Below are 19100 nucleotides of genomic sequence, written 5' to 3'. Positions count from 1 at the left end.
TTGACTCAAGACATTTAGGCTTACCATAACAAAGGGGTCGAATAGTTATTGACTTAAGACATTTCAGCTTTAAATGTTTAATTAAATTGTAAAACTGTCAAGAAATAAAGTCTATGGCTCCTCTGCTCGGTGGGTACTGGACTCTGGGTAGGGTAAAAAAAATACACACACACACACCAAAGAGGTCTATATGATATATATTTTTAAAAATCAAATAGCCTAATACAAATCAGCAAAATATTAAATAACAATAATAACAGGTATTATTGTATTAAACGGGGGTATTCCAAATATAAGCAAGTGGACTGTCTTGACAAGGCCAAGCGCAAAGGCTTTCTGTGGTAGGCTCAGAAACACCTGTTCAACATCAATGTAGAAATAGGCTAGTAAAGCAACATTCGGATCTCAAAGGGAGGCAAGTCTGACAAACGTAATAGTTATTATTGAAATAACACAACGTCTAGGGCTATATTTGGATCAATTGCAACGCTGTTTGTGAAGAAAAGCGAAATATTTTGACTAAACGGCTGAGTAGTCAGACACCATCCCAATTGTAGTCCACCAATGACACGTTTGGACACCGATAATTACACCAATTGTTAACATTCTTGTTGTCTCTCTACGGGTCTATGGGCCAGAAGTCAAACAAGATCAGTCCAAACAACGAATAAAAATCCCAGAACAGCAGTCCACCATTCTTTGGATGGGAATAGCATTCGATCATTTATACGTTTAATGTCCATATATTTTTCATTTCCTTACTTACATTTAGAAAATAAACTGCAATATCCCTCTGGTGTTTGACATAGTCTCACCCCCCCATTCCCACAAACACGGCGCAATTTGAACTTCAAGCGAACTGAATTGACGGCTGCGCAAAAAAAGAAACCGATTTTTGCCTTCCATATTAGATTATATTAGACTTTCGATGTTTCCCTAACATGGCACTCTCGTTTTTATTTACCTGAGAGGTGAGACGTTTCTTCCTGTTTTCTTCCTGGTATTATTCCGCCATCATAATTCAAGTGTTTCCCGACGCCTTCAGAAGTTACAGCATATTGATCCGAGTATTCCAGTGACGCGTCTTGCAATGACGAAGCACGTCTCTGCTGGTCGCAGGCAGCTGAGGGTGGGTGGGGATACCCCTGTGGACTAGGTCAGGTGCTCACTCCAACAGAAACCAAACCTTGAGTGATACTAGATGATATGCGCTCTACTTGCAGGGGGAAATAAAATAGATGGTAACCTAATGTTGCTGGATGGGAGCATTGGAGCAGGTAGCTTTTCTTGTCAATGCTGGGATACTATTTACCTGACCACCGTGCCATCAGGTTTATGCAGTGGAGTGCATAACAGGTTTGGAATGTGTGGTCAAAGAACGCTTTGTTCAACTGGGCCTTGTGCCAGCGTGATTTCTCTCTCTCTCTCTGTTGTGGGATCTTCAGTTTTAATCCCGCTGTGTATACGGGGTATAACACACTTGCACGAATCTACATGTCAAGGAGACAATACTTTTTGACTTCAAACTATCCTGGATTCCGCTACCCTCGTATATTTTAATAACCTTCGTAATAAAGCTAGTGTATTGATCTAAAATAAAATGTTAAACTTTTTTCATTCACAATTAATATGATGAAAAATGTATGACAGTCAGATGCACTCCTCCTCAAAGATGTATGCATTTGAAAGCCCTCAAAGAGGTATGCATTTGAAAGCCCTCAAAGATGTATGCATTTGAAAGCCCTCAAAGAGGTATGCATTTGAAAGCCCTCAAAGAGGTATGCATTTGAAAGCCCTGTCTCTGGGTAAAGCAGAGCACTAAGCACAGTTCAAGCAGCTTTAGGGACATTTCATTTAAACAGCTGTGCTGTCTGAGCATCTGTCCCAATATTACTACTAAGTCCCAGTGGCCATTCCTGGCACATTCTCTTGGTACAAAAATAACACAATGACATAACCTATCTGCCTGGTTCAGCACCATAGTATATGGTATTTAATCTGACCTGAGTGACCACATTAATGCTCTCTTTTCCCCACCTGACCACAGACATTCTCTCTTTTCCCCACCTGACCACATTAATGCTCTCTTATCCCCACCTGACCACAGACATTCTCTCCTTTCCCCACCTGACCACAGAAATGCTCTCTTTTCCCCACCTGACCACAGAAATGCTCTCTTTTCCCCACCTGACCATAGAAAGGCTCTCTTTTCCCCACATGACCACATGAATGCTCTCTTTCCCCACCTGACCACATTAATGCTCTCTTTTCCCTACCTGACCACAGAAATGCTCTATTTTCCCCGCCTGACCACATTAATGCTCTCTTTTCCCCACCTGACCACATTAATGCTCTCTTTTCCCCACCTGACCACATTAATGCTCTCTTTTCCCCACCTGACCATATTAATGCTCTCTTTTCCCTACCTGACCACATTAATGCTCTCTTTTCCCCACCTGACCATATTAATGCTCTCTTTTCCCTACCTGACCACAGAAATGCTCTTTTCCCCACCTGACCACATTAATGCTCTCTTTTCCCCACCTGACCACATTAATGCTCTCTTTTCCCCACCTGACCACCACATTAATGCTCTCTTTTCCCCACCTGACCACATTAATGCTCTCTTTTCCCCACCTGACCACATTAATGCTCTCTTTTCCCCACCCATTAATGCTCTCTTTTCCCACCTGACCACATGACCACATTAATGCTCTCTTTTCCCCACCTGACCACATTAATGCTCTCTTTTCCCCACCTGACCACATTTGCTCTCTTTTCCCCACCTGACCACATTAATGCTCTCTTTTCCCCACCTGACCACATTAATGCTCTCTTTTCCCCACCTGACCACATTAATGCTCTCTTTTCCCCACCTGACCACATTAATGCTCTTTTCCCCACCTGACCACATTAATGCATTCTTTCCCCCTCATCTGCTTTTGTCCTAAACCTTCTTGTTTTCTCTATGAATTATCTGAGTAAGATTAAGGCCTCATTCTTATTTTCCACAACTCTTTGAGCATGCTATCATTTAGAAATATATTATTAGTAATATGCATAAATATATATGCGCATATATTATCAACTGTTGATAACTGTTATAGTTTCATAAAATAAGATATACATTTTCTAATATGAGTTTTCAGAGGTTTCCGGTAAAGGCTACATTAGTTATTTTTTCTTAGACTAACAGGAAAGATGTCATACAGTGAGTGACCTTTTCAAAAGCCCTCATTAGAGAAGATACACCTCTCTCACTTGTTTTTCAGTACAGTGAGAAAATGTGTGTGTGTCATGACGGTTGCTCTTATCTCTGTTTGTGTGTGTGATTGTGTGTGTGTTTGTGTGTGTGTGAGCTCCAAAAGGGCTGGTCAGTTTAGAAGCTAATCTACCCAACACAAGGGCGATTCTCCCCTGCTCAACACGATAATGGTGAATGGGGCGGTCCCTCCTATTGACTCCAGAGTGAGTAATATTATAATGTTGAGAATGTTGAGCCCCACAGTGGAGGTGTCATAATACCCACGAAAACCTAGCGGTCAAACAGGGAAAGGGAAAGTCAGTTGTTCAACTGAATGCATTCAACTGAAAAGTGTCTTCTGCATTTAACCCAACCCCTCTGAATCAGAGAGGTGCGGGGGGCTGCCATAATCGACATCCACGTTTCTGTCGCCCAGGAAATGGTTCCAATAATTTTTCAACCATTCATTTTTACTATAGGGGATTTTAGAAACACTAAAAATAAGGTCTGTGTTACGTGTAGGCTTTTAAACATCTTATTTAACCGTTATTTAACTAGGCAAGTCAGGCTTACCCTGGTGTGATGTTTTGATAACCATGTAAATCTTTTTCAGACAAGGTGACTTTTATCAATATATTCGGCTTTATTTACACTCAGATTCCAAAGTGCTAATTAGCATCAAATTAGTCATCATGCAAGACTACAAATCCCTGCAAGCTCCTGCACGTCATCTGTAGCTGACATCTTTGCTAACAGGTATTGTGTCAATTTCAAACTTGCAAAAGACAGTTCACAGAGTTGTCAAATTAAAGAGATTTAGCCAATTTATGAATTACTATATTTAGCTAACATTAGATAGTTAATCCAGAGATTTTTTTTTTTTAACCTTTGCCTCGATTCGGCAGGCTCGTCCAGATCATCATGGGATTTGGAGTTCTTTATGATAGCCACATTAGCAGCTAATTAACATTTCATTAGGGGGGTAAATACAGGCAAATGCATTGATAAAAGTAGCTTTGTCATAGAGATATTTACACTGTTATCAAAACATCACACCAGGGTAAGCCTACACAAAACATATGCCTTATTTGAAGGGTTTCTAAAATACCTTGTGGGGAAAATGACTGGTAGAAAAATGATTGGAACCATTTCCCTGCTCTTATACCTTTTGTTCTATGAGATAATCTCAGCTAACATCACCTTTTGTGAATTTTGAAGCATTTATGTAATCAAAACAAGCACATAAAGGCTTCATAATTCATAGTCACATTAACTGACTGATATCTCATAAAACAAAATGTATAAGATCTCCTGAGTCTGTGTTAGCCTCAGACCTTATTTTTGGCGTTTTTCCCAAAAACCCATTCTTTCCCGATTCATTTCCCTCCATAGCTGAACGAACCAGAGGTAACTAATTTCTGTTTTTTGGGACTACAAGCTGGCCATCTCTATTAGTGCCTCTATTGTGCACTTGTGTGTAGGCAATGCCTGCAAGTAAATGTGTGTGTGTGTATCTGTATTTTATGAAAGGCAATAATGTAGGCTATTATGTTATTATAGCCCACATATAATGTTATTATATGTCAATAATGTAGCCTACATATAGGTTAATAACATTATACATGCCCAGTAAGCAAAATGACGCTGTAAATACGTATTTTCCCGACGTTGAAATCAGGACCATTTTCAGTTCTGAATGAAAGGTGAAAAGACATCATTGACCAAATTTAAACTGTACATACATTCTCAATGAAGTAAACGTAATATCACAATAATACATTTGAAATCCATTTAATATAGGAAAGAGGAGTCGAGCGAAGATTGCAACATAGAATATATATTATTGCTCCCATCTGTAAACATGCACTTATGTTAGCTTTTCAAAAGCTTACAAACTGGCAGCAATGATGTTCAAAGTAGTCCAACCTACAGAATAAACCATCAGACCACATCAACTACAATAACATTCTCAGTAATATTCTCAGTCATATTTTTTGTCTTGCTATGACTGTGATATGTTGTTTATCTACCTTAGTTGAATGCACTGACTGTATGTCGCTCTGAATAAGAGCATCTGCTGAATGACCAAAATGTAAATGTAGAAAACAAATACTTGCAAACTGGAGATTATACTAATGAGCTTCGGCCCCCAAACAAGTACAAATGTGGTTGGTCCGGACCGGACCAAATCTGAACCAATCATAGACGTCTAGGCTATGCTTCACAAGTTTGAACAGCACAGTACGACACAGTTCAGTACAGTAGAGCACAGGATAGTACAGTACAGTACAGTAGAGTTTGATTCAGTAGAGTACAGTAGCTTAATTAAGTAGAGTACATTAGAGTAAAGTATGATACAATTCAGTACATTATACTGTACTGAACTATACTGTATTGTACTGTACTCTACTTTTTTAATGTAATGTACAGTCGGTTACTGTATAGTTCTCTACTTTACTGTGCTGTCCAAACAAAATTTAGTCATCTGTGTTGGCGGGCAAATGGACCAGACCAAATCTGAACCAATTATACCCTTACAAAAAAGAGTACAGTTTTGAAACAGCTGTAAAAGTGCAGTAACTGCAGTCAACTTTGGTATTTTGGACGCAGTAATTGCAGAATAACCAGTGTACTGAAGTTGAACTGCAAATACACTGCAAAATTACTGCAGCAAAAAAACGGTGTTATTTTGGACGCAGTATTTGCAGCATACACCAGTTATACTGCAATCTTTTTTCGTAAAGGTAGACGTCTATGTGGCTGTTTTCCATAAACACATCCCCAGCCAGAGACTTTCAATCAGTCAAAACTCAATAAAGATATTTAATTTGAGACCTTTAATCCACACAGCATTACATCTGAGATCAGCATACAGTGAACAGTGCCACTGGTAGCGTTTCTTATTGATTTTGCTTTGATTATGAAGCTTGAGAAGTACATAATCTGCTGTTATATCGCACTGCAATGATGTGCAATGATGTCTGAGGGGGAAAAAACAGTGTTCGTTGTTTGAAGTAGCTAGGCTAACGTGGCAGTTTCACAGCTACGGATTCCAGCTTTAAACCCATATAGCTAGGTTGTGGAAATCAGAAAGGCACATAACGTTTTTCTGTCTCTTTGAAAATGATACTATAGGCTAAACAATGGCGCACACCTGAAACGATGTCTTGTATGTGGACTGGGTTGAATTTGTCATCTTCCGTTGTATTATCACAATCCCAGTCTCCCACGTTTGTAATTACCCAGCACAGGAACCAGGAAGAGAAGTTTGAATGCAACACGCGTCCTATTTTTTGTTTTGGGCAACAATTCTGATGCGAATTTATAATGAGGATTACTTTTAAGTGATCGGCAATGTCTGATAAGGGTCCTGTATTAACGTCAGGTATCATTTTTTACCTATCGATCGGGGCAGCAATATTTCAAATACTTGAAGAACCCAATTGGAAACTGGCCAAATCCGAATATTCCCGTCAAAAGGAAAACATTCTTAAAACATATCCGTGCTTGACTAAAGAAGATCTGAACTATATTTTGGGGGTATGTAGGGATTCAATTTAAAATACATGTATCATCTTCCCAATCGGCGTTTTAATGATTATCATTACTGTGTTGTCAGCTTGGTCAGCATTGGAACTTTATTATGTCTCTAAAACTGTATTTTACACTATGGGCGATTCCAAGGTGTAACAGCTATTGCTGAAAGTCGGATTTTTTCACTTTCAAATGTATGTCAAACAAAAAAACAATAATTGCAAAGTTAAACAAACCGTACAACTCTATGCACTTTTGTTCTTCAAGCAAATGTATTGTAACCATTTTAGTGGAAGTTGTTAAAAGTAGTCCTAAAAGTAGTTCTCAGAATCCCTCTGTTACCGTAGAATTGCCACTATGTTTTAGGCCTACTGTTCGACAACTATTTAGGCCCATGGACGTTGTCCCTGGATAATAAACATAGCCAGGGCATTTCAGGTGCTGAATGAAAGCTTAGACCTCTGGGACCTCGAAAATAAGTGTTATATGGATGTCAAAAATACTTATTTTCTGGACGTTGAAATCAGGTGCATTTTAGAGGCTGAATGAATGGAAAAAATATGTATTTTCCAGACGTTGAAAATATGTATTTTTCAGACATTTATTCTATGGCAAAAAATGTAATGCTATACATGTTCTATTAATTAAGAAACCAAATATGTATTATTGCTTCCATCTATCTATCACATGCAGTAATGTTAGCTTTTCCAAATCCTTTAAAACTGGCTGCAATGATGATCAAAGTAGGCCAGCATAACAGAATGAACCAACAGACCACTTTAACTACAATAACATTCTGAGTAACGTTTACAGAATATTTTTTTCTTGCTATGACTGTGATATGTTGTTGTTTATCTACCTTAGTTGAATACACTGACTGTAAGTCACTCTGGATAAGAGCATCTGCTGAATGTCCAAAATATACATGTAAAAACAAACACTAGCTGGGTATTGTTCTAATGATAAAGTACACATCTGATCTGTGTGGACCAGATCCATGTCTGTGTTTGGGCCAAATATAGGCCGGTCCGGACAACTATGATTGGTTCAGATTTGATCTGGACTGGACCAAAAATCCACGTTCGTGGACATTGAAATCAGGGCTCCAAAAAAATACCCCCAAAATATGGAGAATCAGAAAAAGACATCCAAAAGGCAATGCCTGATGTCAAATGCTTTGTGGGTAATTTTACATGAAAAAATAAAATTGTAGATCATCTGAAATTATTGAATCTAAACAAAGCTTGTCAAGTTGTGACATTTCAGTCCTTGTCAGTACTGATATGGCTGTGTTATTGATAATAGATGTGCATATTTGTATTTTTATATGTTATTATGAATATATTATTTTCACTGTTGCAGTAAAAGCTTGGAGTACTACTACGCTTATAAATCAAGTTTCAATTATAGCAACAGAACACATCACTGATGAGCCTACATGCGTTTTCATCATCTCTGTGCTCTTCAACGAAGGAGCCAAGTCAGTATGTTGGGACAGTTCAGAAGAACTGGTTTGCCATTTTCTTTGCTCCGATAACAATGCAGATGCAACGTTGGTAACAGAATGACGTCAGAAGATTGCAGTCATTATGTTGCCAAACTTTGCGTCTGCACTGTTCTTCAAGCCAATATGTTTTCAGTGGAAATTGTTAAAAGTAGTCCTTGTATGTTTTGTTTAACTTTGCAATCATCCATTTTATAGTGTCAAATCAGAGTCTCAGTGCCACTCTGCTACTGTGGAATAGCCAAAGGGGTAGCATATTTTCAGAGGGCGTTGTCTCTCTAGATATCCGGGTTGCCTCCAATGTTTCAATGCCACTGCTGTCTAGGGTCGTGTTTACGAGACTACAGAGGGCGTTATCAGTCCCTTCATTACGGTTGTGTCCTTCTATTTGAAGGTTCTGGAAATATATAACAGGGGTCTATTGTTTGTGTGTAATGACTAAAATATACTTTTCAAACAAATCAAAGTGGGAACATATTATATTTTTATTTGCTCAATCTCAGTGAATTTAGATTCCCAAAGTAACTGTGTGTTTACCTAGAGTGTGAAGACTCCTGAAATGAATCCCAATGAAACCCGTTACCATTTAAGATCAGCTCTGTTTGTACAGTGTGATAACCCACTCTGTTCCCTAGGTGGTGTCAGACGCTGCTGGACAAGGTGTGACCATCACTGGAGAGAATACCTACAACAACTGGGACTGGACCAATTCGGTTGTCTTTGCTGCCACTATTGTCACTACCATAGGTGGGCAATATCTTGAATACAACACTGGAAACATTGAATCATGTTCATCTCTCTCCGATAACAGCTGCTAACTCAGTTACCCAATGTCTAACCATAGCAGAAATTAAGCTGCCACCCCCGTCTGAAAGCCTATACGTTTGTGATTTGCAGGTTATGGTAATGTTGCCCCAAAGACGGCTGGCGGCCGTATATTCTGCATCCTGTATGGCCTGTGTGGGATCCCTCTCTGCCTCACCTGGATTAGTGAGCTGGGCTCGTTCTTCGGAGACAGAGCCAAGCGCCTGGGACAGGTCCTGGTACTCAAAGGCCTTAGTGTGGTAAGACTCACTGGGAGTCTCAGCACGTCTAATGTGCTGATTTGGATTTCTATCAATGACTTTTGGGGAGGTGCAATACATGACTTAAGCATTTATTAACAGCGGATTAGCCAATGGTAAGCCACGTTTAGCCACTGTAGCTGGGTACTAATGACTGAATCCTGTATGGTCCAACTAATGGAGAAGTGTTAGCCTACAAGACATGTTAGCCTTATCACCAGATCTGGTGGAACACTCAAAAATGACAATTGACATGGTGAAATCAAAGGGATTGGTCTAACATTGTCACTTGTGTCACATGCCGTTGCTTGTTCTTCTCACTGTGCTTTAGCTGCTGCTTTGGTTGCTCTCTGGGGTCTAGGCCGGCTCACTGTGAAGCCCTTTTTACATCAGCAGTTGTCACAAAGTTCTTTAAATACATTTGAATGATTGTTCGAGTCTCCCCGTGTGACGTCTGCAGAAAAAGGTCCAGTTGATCTGCACGGCCATCTTCCTCCTGTGGGGTCTGCTGGTACACCTGGTTATCCCCCCGTTTGTGTTCATGTCCCTGGAGGGATGGTCGTACCTGGAGGGCTTCTACTTCTCCTTCATCACCCTCACCACTGTCGGCTTCGGGGACTACGTCGCAGGTAGTTACATAGGCTTTTCATGAAGTAGATGGCATTCCTCAGAAAATATTAGTTTATGTTTAAGAGATATCATGATATCACCTAATTCACGTTAGAGGATCATAAAGTTATTTGGAGTTGGATTCATTGCCTGGTGCAATCCTGCTTTGTCCAAGCTGAAGAAAGGGTGACATATACTTAATTAAACTATGTTCTCTTTTTGACTCCACAGGTATCAATCCAAACATAGACTACCCAAGGCTGTACCGGGTGTTTGCAGAGGTGTGGATCTACATGGGTCTGGCCTGGCTGTCTCTGTTCTTCAGCTGGAACGTCCACATGGTTGTGTCGGCTCACAAGGTCCTGAAGAAGAGAAGGCAGAGACACAGGATGGACCACCTGGAACACCGATGGCAGCTCGAGAAGGACGACATCCGCAGCCCTCGCCGCCTCCCCACCGCCGTCGACATCTTCAACTTCCTGTCTGAGAAGCATGAGGACTACAGCACCGCCATCAGGCAGATTGGCGCTGCCGCGAAGCCGAAGACGGAATTCAAGGAGTTGAGTCGTTCAAAGAGCTGTAGTGACATCCTGGGGACAAATATCCAAACCCTGGAGCATTCCCCACGCCGCCTGAGGCGCCACCTCAGCATCAGTCACAATATGTTACTAAGCAGCTTTGGGATGGGAGAGGAGGTGCAGAGGCTTATCGAGGATGACCCTGTCTTTATGAAAGACCCTGTGTTTGAGGAGAACTGTCTGGATAGGGACACTAGAGCGAAGGCTGTTTATGTGTCCAACTCAAAAGAGAACCTAAACCCCGCCGATCTAGGTCCTAACATCAACAAAGAGGAGAATGTTCAGAATCAAGATGGTGGAGAGAATAGGTTTACTGTATCAAAGGTAGTGGAGGGGGATTCGGGAGAGGAGAATGATGAGAAAGGCTGAAGCCTTGGATCCATCCTCTTCATGGAGAACTGAATGATGTAATCAAAAGGGGACTATCGCGCTCTCATAGAAGTTTGGTTGGTGTAGAAAACCTGTGAATTCAGATAAAGTAAAAGGTATGATGGGTCTGTGATGGGTCTGCGGATCATCACAACTTTTTATTTATTGTACCCATCACACCTTTTTATTTATCACCCCATCACACCTTTTACTTTATCACCCCATCACACCTTTTAATTTATAACCCCATCACACCTTTTAATGTATCACCCATCACACCTTTTAATGTATCACCCCATCACACCTTTTAATGTATCACCCCATCACACCTTTTAATTTATCACCCCATCACACCTTTTTATTCATCACCCCATCACACCTTTTTATTTATCACCCCATCACACCTTTTTATTTATCACCCCATCACACCTTTTTATTTATCACCCCATCACACCTTTTATTTATCACCCCATCACACCTTTTAATTTATCACCCCATCACACCTTTTTATTTATGACCCCATCACACCTTTTTATCCATCTGAACTGAATGATGTAGAAGCATCATAACAAGGTCCTGGGACAACCAGAGACTATGGCAGAGTTAGGATTGGTCACATTCCCCTGTGGTGAGGAGTGGAAACAAATTTTCAACGGTTTTCCTTAACATCGTGATCAGTGAAATGTATGACCCAAGATTATCAAGGCCTAAGATCATGAACACAGTCTGGACAACTTCCTGTCTTCTCTGTTATCTTTATCTCGATGTTAAACACACATTTTGGTCTGTGGGAAAAGTAAAAGAAGGAAAATATAGCAAACAATGGACTCCTTAGAGTTGCCAGTGTGATTTACCTGACTCTAAAATGAGAAACTGAAAGCTATGTAGTTTGTCTATTGTTACAAACTGCCTTCAGAAATAAAGTTTACATGAGTTTCTATGCAATTTCCATGTTTTTTATATGAGTAGATGTAGTGGTTGTGGACTTGAAAAAGGAGACATAAGATATAGAATCATTTTGTATTTTTTGCTTTGTCATTTACCCCCCCCGCCCCCGAAAAATATTCCCCCAAAGATCGATGATCAACAATATGTCAAAGTAAAATAATGAAATATAACTGTTTAATCATTACAAATAGTCCACCATTTTCGACAGTGTGCAGGTCTCTCATATTCTTATTTTGACTCCTACGCACCTGGAACAGACACTATTGAGTACTAAGGAACTTAAAAGAGCGCAGACAGCCTCTTATCGTTTAACATAATTACAATTGTAATTGCAGTGTTATATTGTGGCAACCATGTGGAATATTTATACTTTTCAATCATATTACACCAGACAAGATGTACTATACAGAAACAGCACAGACTTTGAGAACAATACAGTTTGAGTGTCATTACTGCATCTATATATACACACACAGACTTTGGAAATCAGATGTCTGGAAGGAATCATTGGCTACTTCAGATCACAGACCAGGGCTTTGTGGTAGACTGTTCCTATGAGAAGCTTTCCTTCATAGGGAGCTGCTACAGAGGATCCTATGAGCACACTGCCATCATCAGCATAGACCTGGGTCACCACTGGCTTCTCATAGTGGATGTCCTGAATCCTGATGACCTATAAAACAAATTATGATAAAGAAAACCAATTAAAGCTTTTGGTACATGGGGTGTGTCCCAAATGGCAGTCTATTCCCTATACAGTGCACTACACTACTTTTGGCCAAGGCCCATAGGGAGTATACTCTATAGGGCAGGTATTCCCAAACTGGTGATGTGATATAGCGAAGCACCTGAGTGAGTTGGGTGTGAAATTACGCAGATACTTTCCCGAAACGGATGACACAAACAACTGGATTCGTTATCCCTTTCATGCCCTGCCTCCAGTCCAATTACCGATATCTGAACAAGAGAGCCTCATAAACATTGTAACAAGCGGTTCTGTGAAAATTGAATTTAATCAGAAGCCACTGCCAGATTTCTGGATAGGGCTGCGCTCAGAATATCCTGCCTTGGCAAATCATGCTGTTAAAACACTGATGCCCTTTGCAACCACGTACCTATGTGAGAGTGGATTCTCGGCCCTCATTAGCATGAAAACTAAATAAAGGCACAGATTGTGTGTGGAAAATGATTTAAGACTGAGACTCTCTCCAATACAACCCAACATTGCAGAGTTATGTGCATCCTTTCAAGCACACCTTTCTCATTAACCTGTGGTGAGTTATTCACAATTTTCAATTAACAAATAAGGTTTAATATCTAAGATGGTTAAATAAAAAGCAAAATTATTGACTATTATATTATTATTTGTGCCCTTGTCGTATAAGAGCTCTTTGTCACTTCCCATGAGCCGGGTTGTGACGACAACTCACACTCATTCTTATGTTTAATAAATGTATCGTATAGTGTGTGTGTGGCAGGTTTACAATGATGGCAAAAAACATTTGAGAGTGTGCTGACCCTGGTGCTAGAGGGGGTACAGCTGACCCTGGTGCTAGAGGGGGTACGCAGCTGGAGGTTGAATGTTTGAAGGGGTAGGGGACTATAAAAAGTGTGGGAACCACTGCTATAGGGAATAGGGTGCCATTTGGAACTGAGATCAGAGTGAATTTATTCCTATAATATAATAGAACTAGAGAGGACATGGTAAATGACGTACTAACCTCGGATCCAGGTAGATCCTCAGGGTCATATACTGCTACCTTTGCTCCATTAGGGTGACAACCCAGCCAAATGTCACCTGTTACATGGTCCACCTCGATGTTGTCACAGAGAGACCCAACGGCTACAGACTGGTTGGAGACAGACATCATTAGGAATGTGATGGCTGATTGTATTACAGCGGTTGGACCATCTCTAGAAACAATACAAAATATAATATTATGCCCGTAAAGAAGTTTGCGTTCATATTTGATGTAGTGAAAAAGTTTTACCTTGACATGTACCAAGTCTTTGTTTTTCTTTATCTCAAAAACAGCAATCTCATGGTCCAAAATAGCAGACACGTATAGATACCTGGGAGGAAAAAAACACATTTATTGTTTTACTGCATAACACACTTCCAAAGAGCACAACCGATTTGTACATTTTAAACTGTTCGATTCTCAATTGTGTAGACTTTACTGCAATTGTGGAAACAAAGAAGGCACCTTTTGTCGGGTGACATGTTGATGCCGTTTGCAGATAGGAAGCCATCGCCCACTGCCTTCACTCCTCCAGGGCTGTAGTAAACCACATCAGCCCAGGGTAGACCCAGGAACACAGCCAGCATGTGTAGCACTGCACTGGGATAGGTGTGATCGTTGGTGGCATAGAAGCTCTCCACTCCCACAGCCACAATGTCATTCACACTGAGAGAGTAAAGGGCAGAAACATACAGAGTTAGCCAAGCAGAAACACACCACTGTGGAACTCTCACTGGTCATACTGTACAGTACATAGCCAATGTGGTTCATCCACATCATGTAAATGTAAACATCTCACACCTACCTATGAAGGAGATCATGCTTTATAGTTTTCAGGTGCACAATGGTGTTGTCCTCTTCGACAAATAGAAAGATCTCTACCTGGCTCGTGTAATGTTGAGGGTGATTGACAACAAACAGATGGATGGTTTTATCTGGAAGGAGATGGGAGTTCAGCAGTGAGAAATATCGTCTCTACTGTGTCCTCTGGTGTCTAAGGCTCTCTATTGATTGACAGGGAAGACACACACACACACAGTAGTGTTCATAATTCCATAGGCAATGGTCTGAAGAGTGTTCCAATTTGGGATAATCTGATCTGGAATGGAGGAATTTGCTGCGATTTCTGACTTGAGTAACTAGAATAATTGCTGACACATGTTTTATACTGTACTCTTTTACTGTGTACTGTTGTACTGTATACTGTATTGTTTTACTGTATACTGCACTGTTTTGCTATACAGTACCAGTCAAATGTTTGGACACACCTACTCATTCAAGGGTTTTTCTTTTTGCCAAAGTGTGCAAAGCTGTCATCAAGGCAAAGGGTGGCTAATTTGAAGAATCTAAAATATATTTAGATATGTTTAACACTTTTTGGTTACCTCATGATTCCATATGTGTTATTTCATATTATTAATAAAATAAACATATCTTGTGTAATTTCCATTTTTGTATGCTGTTGAATCAAACAGCTGGCAATTACGGTCTAGCCGGTCTTGATGAGGGAAAGTGTCTAGCAGAGAGATTCACAGTCAAAGTGTGTCTCTATATACACTGTGGATTTTATTGGTTGGGTGGGTGATTACACAAAGCTCACTGGTCCACTTTGTGAAGTTACCACATGTCCGAAGTTTTTGAAACAAACTAATTTAATATGTGAGAGCTAAATCTCCCATATTTTACCTGTCTCGTCAATGTAGACACTGATTCCATGGGGGTTGAAGGAGTCCCGGTCCAGGTCTCCTTTGATTGTCAGCTCCACAGGGATCAATCTGGGGTCCAACAGGTCCAGGGTATATATCTTGCCTGGGTCATCAGAGAAGGAGGGCATTCCAGGATATTTCAAGCCCTGGGTGGGGGTATTGATTTGACATGAGTGACAGGGTTAGGTTCTAAATGGCACCCTATTCCCTATATAGTGCACTACTTTTGACCAAATTAGTGCACTATGTAGGGAATAGGGTGCCATTTGGGATACAACATGGTGTATGTATTGTATTATTAAAAACAGCCATTTTATTCTGTAAAAATAGTTATTTTATCATAGGGGTGAGGTAGGTATGTTCAACAGGCAATATTATGAATTGAGGACAATATTTTAATTATTCAGTGTGCCTTACCAGAACATGCTTGCCATGAAGGATCACATCATGACAATGGATTTTACTTACGGTGCTTATGATGGCCAGTCCATCTCGAAGTATGGTGAAGTCCTCTGCTCCATATTCTGTACATATAGGATTGTCCACAAACCATTAGCAATAGCCTAAATCAATGTATTATTTTTATCTCATAGGCCAAAGGCCTTCATTAAACATAACATCATCATCATGACACCAAACAAAGCATGCTGGGACACGTTGATACTTGGACTATTAGTCTAATGAACTTCAGCCCTGACACTTGCCAACTAGCAGTTATACAGCCTGATCTCATCACACATACTGAGAAGACTCATTATTTTCAACCTACTGGAATAACTGGAACAGGCTTAAAGTAGAACAGGCTATTTCAACATTACATTGGTATCTATCTCACACCGATGTGAAACATAGAAGAACTATACTATATGTATTAATTAAAGCATGAACTGTTATAATGTCAATATGATTACAATTTAATGGACTGGTTCAGACATACCTATATTCTTCAATAGGTGACAGTTGGGGAGGCGTTTTACAGGCACTTCTCTGTTGGCAAGGGCTATTTCACTGCAAATAGAACCTGGTTAATATTACTTTGGTGTGAAAGCAAGAGCAACACAGATCATTCTGAATTCAGCTTTTGACACTCTCACACCACTGCTCAATTCACCTAAAGTAGTTCACTTCAAAGTTGCTAAAAGCCTATTTTTAAAATATCACTTTTAATGTCTGAGGCCTCTGTTGACAATGCCAATCAGGTCAATATTGTAAACTCTGATCAGGAAAATGTAGCATGATTCCAAAGAAGACATTCCAAAGAAGATACACATGCCCTATAATGTTAAAATGTTCAGCAACCATGCAGCCTACCTCAATTTAAGAAGTCTTTGCCCCAAAAGAGCTGCCAATGCAGCAATGCAGATGGTAACAAGCACCCACTTCATGGCAGACAAACTCTTTCCCTTGGTCAAAGGTTATGAAAGCCGTGTGCAAAAGGTGGGTGTGTTGTGTACAGGCAGAGTGTAATTGCACAGTTGAACCATGGGGCGCGCTGTAGTTTAGCAATTCCTAGAGGGAGGTCAAATCTGCAGTCCCAAAACTGTGATCCCCGGGTTCATGATGATGATATTGTCCACATCACTTGTTTGCTGCTTTTCAGACAAATGAGTTGACAACTAAACAACAGTTGAGACTTGCACGCCAAATTAGCGGCCCACATTTAATGTAAAGAAGTTAACACACTTGTGAAGAAAACAATATTCAGTTACATCACAACTGAATCTAGTTCACTTTACAAAGAGGGTAAAAAACATATCAAATACTTGTTTTCCATATCAAATCAGTGAGATGTACCTGTAATTTAAACATAACTTTAACCTCTACGCAGGGGTGTAAAGTACTTAAGTAAACATACTTTAAAGTACTACTTAAGTCGTTTTTTGGGGTATCTTTACTTGACTATTTATATATTTTTTGTAACTTTTAACACTACATTCCCAAAGAAAATAATGTACTTTTTACTCCATAGAGTTTACCTAACACCCAAAAGTTACATTTTGAATGCTTAGCAGGACAAGAAAATTACCAATTCACGCACTTATCAAGACAACACATGGTCATCCCTTCTGCCTCTGATTTGACGGACTCACTAAACACAAATGCATCTTTCGTAAATTATGCCTGAGTGTGCCCCTGGCTATCCATACATTTTAAAAACAAGAAAATGGTGCCGTCTGCTTTGCTTAAAAGAAGGAATTTTAAATGATTTACACTTCTACTTTTTCTTTTGATACTTAAGTATATTTTTGCAATTACATTTACTTTGGATACTTAAGTATATTTATAACCAAATACTTTTATACTTTTACTCAAGTAGTATTTTACTGGGAGACTTTTCCTTTTACTTGAGTAACTTTCTATTAAGGTATCTATACTTTTACTCAAGTATGACAATTGGGTACTTTTTCCACCACTGACTCTATGGGATCGGTCCCCCCCACGGGACAGTTGAAATAAAGCGCTAATGTGATTAGCATGACGCTGTAAGTGTTGGTCAATCTCTTCAACAGATGATCAGGGCTATATAATTATCAAACATACATTAGTAATGGAAAGGAAACACAGACTCTTAGTTTAAGTATTAAAATACTCATTTTAGTAATACAATTGTAGGCAGAAGTTGGTAGAGTAAAGTATAGCAGTACATGATAGTTCTCCCCAAGTTCTGCAAAATGTGTAAGACATCCTGCAACTCATATAGCCTCTCCCAGTCCTCCTTGCATGAGTTTCCCTGGCAACAACATTTTAATAAATCTAACCTCCCTCTGACAGCAGTAACCATCTTATCAGCAATTAAAAGCTCAGAAGTGGGTTTAACCGAAACTTGACCTGTCATCACAAGTATGAACGAGTGTAAGCATCTTCTGATAGGTGGCTGGTTTTATCAGGTCTGTGACAGCCTTGTGTTCTCAAAAAACCAGATAACCACGGTGGGATCCAGACAGGAGGAGTCTGAATGTAGACGCCTTCTGATGTCTGAAGGTCACAACACTCAAAAACAGGTTAACACACACACAGAGGTCTCCTGAAGAGGAGACCTTACAGTTTATCATAACATAATTTATTAACCCTTTAAAAGGTATAAGGCCTTGGTTTAACCCTCTTCATTAGTAACAAGAACATTTCCCAGGACATAGACATGTCTTATATGGGCAGAAAGCTGAAAGCTTAAATTCTTGTTAATCTAACTGCACTGTCCAATTTACAGTAGCTATTACAGTGAAAAAATACCATGCTATTGTTTGAGGAGAGTGCACAACAACAAAAACATTTTTATCACAGCAACTGGTTTGATATATTCACATCTGAAGGTAAATAATGTACTTACATTCAGAATCTTGCTCTGATTTGTCATCCAGAGATAAAATGTAGCTTAGTTTTGTTTGATAAAATCCATTTTTATATTAAAAACATCACATCTAGATGTGTGAAGGTTGGTGTCTTTTCTGTAGCGAAGCTAATTATCCATCATTTATGACATTCCTAGAAGTGTGTAAACTTACATTTTTTATTACCATATCATTTTTGTATGTTCTCTATAGTTATGTACTTGTGTCATTTGACCAATTCGGCACATTTGGGCAGACTTGAAACAACATTTTGAACAGTAATGCAACGGTTCATTGGATCAGTCTAAAACTTTGTGCATACACTGCTGCCACCTAGTGGCCAAAATCAGAATTGCACCTAGACTCCTAAGAGAGATATTAACCTTTCTATTGCATTTCAAAGATGGGGGGGGGATTTTTTTTCTTTCCCCCTTTGTATTATCTTTTACCAGATCTAATGTGTTATATTCTCC

At 39.7% G+C, this 19100-nt stretch overlaps 2 protein-coding genes across 5 annotated transcripts; one reads left to right on the top strand and one right to left on the bottom strand.

Moving 5' to 3' along the window:
- Positions 1–6299: 6299 nt before the first annotated feature.
- Positions 6300–11840, top strand: LOC112225375 (potassium channel subfamily K member 5-like). 3 transcript variants are annotated; one of them, XM_042318792.1, is made up of 6 exons: positions 6300–6629; positions 8189–8262; positions 8918–9029; positions 9180–9346; positions 9807–9975; positions 10187–11840. In XM_042318792.1, the coding sequence occupies exons 1-6, from the start codon at positions 6599–6601 to the stop codon at positions 10900–10902; spliced, it is 1269 nt and encodes a 422-aa protein (XP_042174726.1). In that variant the 5' UTR covers positions 6300–6598; the 3' UTR covers positions 10903–11840. The 3 variants fall into 3 exon arrangements, with proteins under 3 accessions (XP_042174726.1, XP_042174725.1, XP_042174727.1); XM_042318791.1 differs by lacking the exon at positions 8189–8262 and having other exon boundaries at positions 6307–6784; XM_042318793.1 differs by lacking the exon at positions 6300–6629 and having other exon boundaries at positions 8189–8258.
- A 156-nt stretch (positions 11841–11996) lies between these two features.
- Positions 11997–16743, bottom strand: LOC112243792 (serum paraoxonase/arylesterase 2-like). 2 transcript variants are annotated; one of them, XM_042318794.1, is made up of 9 exons: positions 16610–16743; positions 16236–16306; positions 15767–15822; positions 15279–15444; positions 14398–14527; positions 14058–14258; positions 13842–13923; positions 13572–13700; positions 11997–12523 (listed from the first exon to the last, which is right to left on the bottom strand). In XM_042318794.1, exons 1-9 carry the CDS (start codon positions 16681–16683, stop codon positions 12362–12364), a joined length of 1071 nt encoding a protein of 356 aa, XP_042174728.1. In that variant the 5' UTR covers positions 16684–16743; the 3' UTR covers positions 11997–12361. The 2 variants fall into 2 exon arrangements, 1 of the variants encoding a protein (XP_042174728.1); XR_006082991.1 differs by having other exon boundaries at positions 12336–12523; positions 13572–13764.
- Between the last annotated feature and the right edge of the window lie 2357 nt (positions 16744–19100).

The sequence above is a fragment of the Oncorhynchus tshawytscha genome, unplaced genomic scaffold (assembly GCF_018296145.1).
Source record: "Oncorhynchus tshawytscha isolate Ot180627B unplaced genomic scaffold, Otsh_v2.0 Un_scaffold_13173_pilon_pilon, whole genome shotgun sequence".
NCBI classification, from domain to species: domain Eukaryota; kingdom Metazoa; phylum Chordata; class Actinopteri; order Salmoniformes; family Salmonidae; genus Oncorhynchus; species Oncorhynchus tshawytscha.
The sequence above is the reverse complement of the archived record's forward strand: the minus strand, read 5'-3'. Positions and strand labels throughout refer to the sequence as shown.